At 35.8% G+C, this 8,474-nt stretch overlaps 1 protein-coding gene across 1 annotated transcript; it reads left to right on the top strand.

Moving 5' to 3' along the window:
* Positions 1 to 2,529: 2,529 nt before the first annotated feature.
* On the top strand, positions 2,530 to 3,135 carry LOC105117101 (uncharacterized). The gene is made up of 2 exons (XM_011014646.1): positions 2,530 to 2,687; positions 2,793 to 3,135. Exons 1-2 carry the CDS (start codon positions 2,530 to 2,532, stop codon positions 3,133 to 3,135), a joined length of 501 nt encoding a protein of 166 aa, XP_011012948.1.
* The last annotated feature ends 5,339 nt before the right edge of the window (positions 3,136 to 8,474 follow it).

Below are 8,474 nucleotides of genomic sequence, written 5' to 3'. Positions count from 1 at the left end.
TATTATTGTTATTTTTAATTTGTACAAATAACCTCCCTGTTGTTCGACCCCGGTCTTGCCGGGTTATTTATTACTTCGACACTCCTGCACTTGGGAGAAGACATCAACCTTTTAGTCGTGTCACCTGACCTATTTCAAGGATCTCAATTACAATGTTTCATATTCTAAAATGTTGACATGACACCTACCATTGAAGAATGTAGTTTGTTGATTGAATTGCCCGAAGATGCCTTTAAAGTGTACTTTCACTAGAGAAATGATGACACCATGGATGAGCTTGTCAAACTGTTGGGAATCCCTTAGCTAATCCCATATAGAGAGAAAGATAACTCTAGGAGTCTTAGATGGAAATGACTAGAGGAATTGTTGATTGCTAAAAAGGCCAATCCTAGTGCTAAAATAGAGAAATATAAAATATTGGCTTTGGGAGTATTTGGTTTAGTTCTATGTCCCTCTACTATGGGAATTATCAGTTTAGAGGCCGCTTATTTGTTTGCGGAGTATGAAAAGACAAAGATCAACCCGTGTGCTACAATTTTAGCCAAAATCTTCCTATCTTTTAATCATTACAAGAAAATAGGTAAAATTTCTATGAGATGCTATGTCTCATTATTATTCATTGATTAGCAAGCCATATAGAAATAGAGATGCCAATATTAAAAAAATTTTGGTGGTTCGATCAAAAGCCACTCAAGTTGTTTGTGTCAGAGGAGTAGGAGAGTTTTTTTGAAAATGACTGAAAGGTAAAATTACAAAGACTTCTATTAAGCATTTTTAATTAGAGAGCTCTGTGGATGAGGAATATGGCAAGTTTAATGAGTTGTGAGGAAAAGCTTTGGGTACCATTAATTGGAGTAATGGGATATATCAGTTACGCACTTGCCTTAGTTGCAAGGTAGCATGGGAACATACAAAGTGTCCCTAGGATGGTTGACATAACTCTATTTACCGGGGTATATAAAAGGACCACCATAGAGATGCTAGAAAATATTAAGCAGGATTGAAAATATTTGTTAATGATACAAAAATGAGAATGGATCAAGGAACCCTAAGGTTAGCAAAAAATATCCCAAATGGCGTAATAGAGGAGTTACCGATATAATAGAGGTTTCTGAGTCCGCGAGCATTCAAAGAAAGAGGGAAAGTTGTGAAGAGGAATTGAGAGAGCAAGTAAAACTATTGTAAACTGAACTTAAATCAAAGGAGGGGTTAAGAAAGTCCCTAGAGCATCAGTTAATTGAGGAAAAGAATATGAGAAAGTTGGCAAAGGAAGAAAGAGACTCAGTGGGCCAAGATTAGAGGAAATCCATGGATGATTTGGAATCACTAAAAGCCATCAATAAGGATAAGACGCTTTAGGTAGAAAAGGCTCAGCATTGGGAGGATCTAGCCGTCAAAACCCAAGCTGTAGCAAGAAAGCATTTGGCAGATATAAAAGAACTCAAGAGACAACTAAATGAGGCTGAAATGGAGTTAGGAAAGACCAGGATGACAATCAAGGCCACCTAGAATTTAAGGCTTGAACTCGATGGTAGTAAAGTTGAGGTAAAAGCATTAAGGACCAAGTTGGTTAAAGAAAAAGTGAAGACTGAACAACTACTAGAAAAATAGAAAATGATGGAGAATCATAATCAAACATTAGATACTACTAATAATTCACTCTTCACAAACAACTTGATCCATGTTGAAAGGATAAGGGAATTACAAGAGCAAATTGATCGAGCTGCAGCTGAACCTATTGGTTAAGAGTTAAAGCTCGTTAAGTCGGGGGAGACATCGCGAGGTATCAAAGAAGTATGGATAATAGTGATATGTTTCTAAAAGCTATAGCTAATAGAGGCAGTGCCTTTACTCCTGTAATAGATTAGAACAATCATCGTTTGTAATGAAATTTTGACGAGTTAAATAAAAAGGGCCAAGACCCCTATTTTTTATTCACAATGTGTGTATACAAGGCTGAAAGCTTAAATGGCAAAAAGCTCAACAGATCTCCTCTCGGCATTTCAATACATATTGGATTCGGATCTGACCACACGTCTAAAGAATAAAAATTATTATATCACCTTTCCAAAAAGCAAATCCATAACCAATATGTCGCATTCATCTTCATGCATGTTTGAATATACACTCATAAACTGCCATAATACTAGACGCCAGGTGAAATATAGGTCCCCCATTAAAACATACCCATAACACATGGTTGCAAAAGAAAATAAAAAACGAGGAAAGAGATTAGTTGGAGGCCCAACATTAAAAAGAGTCAGAGAGTCTGAAGGAAGATGTCACTAGGCTTACTAGCATACTTGAATAGGCTTTAAGATCTAAATCAGGAGAAGGAACATCCACCCAACCAGCTTTCATAGCCTAGATCCCGTCGATGCCTGCGACTCTTTTCAATCCACCAAATTTAGGGACAAGTAGAATCTCGTCTGAGTCTAATATGTTACGCATTTCCCAGCTCAGCTAGTATACCCAATAATGATCCCTTATACTATTGAGCCAACCTTGGCAGAGTCTCACCATGATAAAATGGTAAAAGATGATGGTCTAGAGAAGTGGGTTGCCCTAGAAGAGAGGGTAAGGGCAATTAAAGGAAATAATTTGTATGACCCTGTGAAAGCTACTGAGATGTGTTTAGTACCAAATATAGTTATTCCTAAGAAGTTTAGGGTGCCAGAGTTTGTCAAGTACACCGGGACTTAATGCTCGGTGACACATCTTAAAGCATATTGTAATTAGATAGTTGAAGTAGTACATGATGAGAAGTTGTTGATTCATTTCTTCTAGGACAGTCTAAGTGAAGTTGCTCTTACTTGGTACATGCATCTAGACAACACCAAGGAGACAGGATGGAAAGACCTAGTTGATGCTTTTGTTGGGCAATACAAGTTCAATATGGATATAGCTCTAGATAGATCCTGCTTCCACACCTTGGAAAAAGGTCGTAAGGAATCCGTGAGAGAGTACGCACAAAGGTGGCACGAAATGGAAGCACAGGTTAATCCACCACTATTGGAAAAGGAGATGATAAGCCTATTCTCTAATACTTTCAAAGCCCCATACTTTGAATATCTGGTCAGAAGTTTTGCACAAAACTTCTCTAATTTGGTTGCTATAATAGAAAGAATCGAGTAAACTATTCGAATGGGTATGATTACAAATCCTAGTGAAAAGAGGGGTTTTGTTGGATTTAGGAAGGAAGCTGAAATTCACAACGTGGGAGATGAGAGCAGAGGAAGAAAACTTACCAAGATAACTATAATTTCAAACCCTTTATGCCCAGTTCCTTTGTATTAAACCTAAATTTCGCATCATTATTTCCTAAAAGCCAAACAAACACCCAAAATAACCTAAACAACCAAGCCAACAACACCTTTCACCTGTGTAGGAATTTCCCTCCAAACTAAAAGCAACTTCCACCACTTTTCATGCCTCTTAGTGAGATGTATCAAAGATCGCTCAGCATTAGCCAAGTAGCACCTATTCTTTTGACACCCTTACAACCACCTTTCCTTTAGTGGTACCAACCAGACCAGAAATATAAATACCATGCTGGTGCCGCCGGCCATAATATTGATGGTTATGTGGCCTTCAAAAGAAGGAACTTCCAACTCATCAAAGTTGGGTGGATTTTCTTTGATGAATCTCCGAACATAAATACCAACCTATTACTAAACCACACTTTTAGAAGTGGAGGGGTGAATGCTTTGGAAGAAGAAAGAAGAAAAAAGGGGTATTGCAATCCTAAGGCTGACAATGGAGAGATTGTATAAAATATTGAAGCAGACTGAATACCTTAAAACACCCATTAAAAAGCAAACCATAGAACATAAGAGTGAATATTGTGAGTATCATCAGCATATGGGGCACCATATAAACTCTTGTGAGGAGTTTCAATTAGAAGTAGATGATATGATGACATTGGGAGTGTTGAGGATAGGGGTGCCCGAAAAAAACATGGTAGGAACTATTACTGGTGTCGATAAAAGAATTGAAGTCTTTAGATATCAACCAACGGATGGGGGACCCCCAAGGATGATTTTGGTCAGACCGGTGGGCACAACTAGTAGGAATTATAATCCCTTGCCTCATAATTATGGTTATTATTTTCATATCACAAGACCAGCTCCTGCTTTTGATACTGAAATTGGAGGGCTAACACGAAGTAGGAGATGCTTTACTCTTGAAAATCTAGAAGACCAAAGAAAGGTCAAAGAAAAAAAATGATGGAATTGGCCAAGATGGATGAAATCAACAACCCGGTAAGCGATGAAGAGGCTAACAAATTCTTGAAGCTAATGAAGCATAGCGAATATAGTGTGGTGGACAAATTGAAAAAGACCCCTGGTAGAATCTCCCTATTGTCATTAGTGTTGAGTTCAAAGTTGCACAGGAACACAATCTAGAAGGTCCTTAACGAAGCATATGTTCCTCAAGATATCATGCAGGATTTTATAAAACATATGGTGGGAAGGATTCAAGCTACTAACTATCTCTACTTCACGTATGATGAACTAGATCATGAAGGAACTCATCACAACAAGCCTTAGATGAGTGATGTATGAAGGCCTTAGATCTATGTCTAATATATATACATGATAAACATGAAAAACAATGCATGCTAAAATAAGTAAAAGAGCAAAAATAAATAAATAAAACTTGATAAACTCAACATAGTCACAACAAGGAGAAAAAACAGTACGAAAAATATAGTTTAGCAGTAAAAAAGAAGAAGCAAAGCTTAGTCCTAAGAATTTCCCAGCGGAGTCGCCATTCTGTCATACTTGGACATCGCGGTGACTGATTAAAAATATAATCTTGATTGAAAAAGGTATAGATATCTGACATCTTGTTCTTTTAGAAGAAAAGATCTTGTTCAAGGAGTCACCACCTAGTATTATGGTCACTAGGAACCTTAACTGGCCAACAGAGATTTTATGGTGTGGGACTGGTTATGCAAAAGGAAAGATGTTATCATTCCTTAAGCATCTTACCTAAGTTAGGCTACATTGCTGGTTTTGTCTAAAATTGCTAAGAATTTGTTCTTTTTATTCATTTTCTATTCTTTCTTCCATGTTCATGACTCTAGTGTCAGTGAACAATTCCTACGAATATTTCCAACTCTGGTGTTGGTAAATATCATACAAATTCAAAAAATACGATACTCTTAACTCTGGCGTCAGTGGATATTTTTGCAAAAAATAAATTTGAAAAAGAAATTTGGTATGTCATTTTTTTCTTATTTATCCTTTATTATTATTTGCCCTTTTTAGATGGAAGTAAAAAAAAAAACATTGCATTTCATATTTGTGTTTAACAGTAATAGTCCACAAATTAAGCACACCTATAAAAAAATACAAACACAAAGAAAAAAAATAAAACAAAGTGTAAGGGGGCCACAAATAAATCAATGAAAGCCCTAAATATTTTTGGAATTTTCTGTTATCAAAAAGGGGTTTGTTGGGTCAAATATCAAATTAAAATAGGCATACAAATTATAGTTAAGGCATGAGAGAGTGTTTTGTCAAGCACACCCTTAATAAACACAGTTTGGGTCGGCTAGGCCTAAAACCTAGAGCCGACCCACTCTTTTTTTTCTTTAGGGTTGGATCTAGCCCAGCCATGTATGAAAGGTTCAAATATGCATGCAACAATAAACATTTAATAATTTTAGTAAGGAAAGAAGGAAACTTACCTAGGTGTGCTGTTGCTGGAGGCAAAGTCGAGGGAGACTAGGTTAAAAAACAGGGGTTGAGGGGGGCGGCGGCTAGTATAAGATTTGCCCCCTTCTTTTTTTATGTTTCTCTCTTTTAGGGTTTCTAGTAATGGCCTCCTTTTAGTGTCATTTTTTTACGGTTTCTCTCTAATTGTCCTCTGTTTTTTTTTGCTGCATGCATTGAGATCATAGTGCAAGAATCCTTTCGCATGTGAGAAATAAAGTTTCAATTAACTCATTTATTTTTTTTTAAAGTTTGAATTTGATTAAAAATCAAATTTAAAAGCGGATAATTGTTATTATCTTGAAGACAAGGATTATCTTCAAGATAGGGATTATTGTGAAGATAGGGATTATCTTGAAGATAAAGGTAGAATAAAAAAAGGACATTGTAGTCCCTAGTTTTCATGCAAGTTGACCAATCACACTTTCATCGAAATGCATCTCTGATCTTTTAATTTTACATCTTAACCCTATAAAATTAAATTAAAAAGTCAGTAGACCAAAATTGGGTTGCAACAGTTAAGCCCCCTCAAGATATGATTTATATTATTCTCTAACATACTCTCTCAAATAAAAGCTCTTTGAGCTTGAAACTTGCATCGATCCACATTACCTTGTGCTTAATTTTTATCAAATAAATAGGGATGATGAGATTCGAACTTGTGACCACTTGGTCATCCAGGCTCTAATACTATGTCAAAAAACCATCTCAACCCAATAGTTTAAGCTGTTAGGTAAGGTCTTAAGATATAATTTATATTATTCTCTAATACACTCCCTCAAATGAAAGCCCTTTGGGTTTGTAACTTGTACAGACTCATATTACCTTGTGATTGTTTTTTATCAAATAAATAGAGATAGTGAGATTTGAACTCGTAACTACTTGGTCATTAAGGTTCTAATATCATGTCAAAGAATCAATTCAATCTAAAAGTTTATATTATTACCTAAAATTATTTTCTTTTCTCCTCCCTTCTTTTCTTTGATCTTTGTTGGGCCAGTCCCTTCTCATCGACCACAATAATTCTTTGCCCATAACCAATCAACGTTACACTTGGTTGGTTATATTATTTCATATTTTATTGGTTATAGTATTTAACATTCTATGTGATTTTTTTGGATTTGTGATTTTTTTGGATTCTTTTAGATTTATATCTTTTTTTGAATCGATCAAGTGCTTAAATTAATTGCATTCATAATATTATCTCTTTCATATACGAAAGTAATACAAGTTGAATACAACCATCAAATAGTTTGCACCACTAAAACACTAGGGAAGTGCCATTGTCATAAAGTCGAAAAATAATTGTTGAAAGATGTCCCAAACACCAAGTTGCCGGATATCCTATGGTGGGAGGGGCTAAACAAGACTACATGAATGATATTTCACTACTTTGGATGAGAAGCTGAGCCTCAAACTTCTCTTTTCTGTTTCGGAATATCTTAATTTTCTTGTTTTCGTCGAATATAGCCAAACAACTAGGAACCACATTTGAATTACATGGAATAGAAGGAAAGCACCTTCATTCTCAAGTGTCTATATTGTGTAAGTCGCTCTCTTAATTTCCTTCCAATCTCCTATTCCTGTGATTTGGGACCCAGAGGAAAACGCTGAGAATGTCAAATATTAACAGCAATGATATTCTGTCTTAGGCCTGCATCCAACGCTATATTATTGTCTTTAGCCAGAAAAAACGTAGCTACCGTCGGAATATCCTGATGACAGGAAAAATATAATTTAGAGGCCACGAACATTTTTTGGAATCCCATGTTGTCCGCGTCATATAATTGTAAGGATTGTGACCAGACAGACAGAAGCACAAAGAAAAGCTTTGTCCTCCTGCTGCGTTAATTAGCATGATTATACACCAGGGTGCCTCAATATTCCATGATCACTTGACTCATTACTGGATCACCTACTAATAAAAGCTTCGAGGATTCATAGGTTACTTCTACAAGCTGTTCAGTGCTTGTCGTTGGTTACTTCCACAACTACAGAAGCAAATCTTCCTTGGATCTTACCACATAAATTAAAGTTGAGACTTCAGATTTGTTTCCTTCCAACGAAGTTTCTAATGCTACTTTAGCTTTTAGGCTTGCTTTTCTAAAGTTGGGATTTCCATTTCATGTACAAGAAAATATGTTTTCAGAGAATAACCAAGAATCGTATGTGTGCTCATCACAACATCCATGGCAGAAGATGAGCGTAATGACCCTGCCTATGATGCATAACAGCATCAGCTTTTTTTTTACAAAAAAAAAAAATCATTACCGATTTTTTATTCATTAAATGTAAATATTTTATATGCATGTGATAACCTAAGAATCGTATGTGTGCTCATCACAACATCCATGGCAGAAGATGTGCGTAATGACCCTGCCTATGATGCATAACAGCATCAGCTTTTTTTTTACAAAAAAAAAAAATCATTACCGATTTCTTATTCATTAAATGTAAATATTTTATATGCATGTGATAACCTAAGAATCGTATGTGTGCTCATCACAACGTCCATGGCAGAAGATGTGCGTAATGCCCCTGCCTATGATGCATAACAGCATCAGCTTTTTTTTTTTTACAAAAAAAAAAAAAAAAAAAAAAATCATTACCGATTTCTTATTCATTAAATGTAAATATTTTATATGCATGTGATAACCTAAGAATCGTATGTGTGCTCATCACAACATCCATGGCAGAAGATGTGCGTAATGACCCTGCCTATGATGCATAACAGCATCAGCTTTTTTTTTACAC

Source organism: Populus euphratica, unplaced genomic scaffold, assembly GCF_000495115.2.
Source record: "Populus euphratica unplaced genomic scaffold, PopEup_1.0 scaffold1177.1, whole genome shotgun sequence".
NCBI lineage: Eukaryota > Viridiplantae > Streptophyta > Magnoliopsida > Malpighiales > Salicaceae > Populus > Populus euphratica.
Note: the sequence above shows the minus strand (reverse complement) of the source record. Positions and strands in the feature narration are given on the sequence as shown.

Excerpts from the sequence above, each read along its gene's own strand:
- LOC105117101 (XM_011014646.1), top strand. The coding sequence starts at position 2,530 with ATGGTAAAAGATGATGGTCTAGAGAAGTGGGTTGCCCTAGAAGAGAGG. Across the intron at positions 2,688-2,792 it reads AGGGTGCCAGAGTTTGTCAA|TCTAAGTGAAGTTGCTCTTA; the intron begins GTACACCGGGAC and ends CTTCTAGGACAG.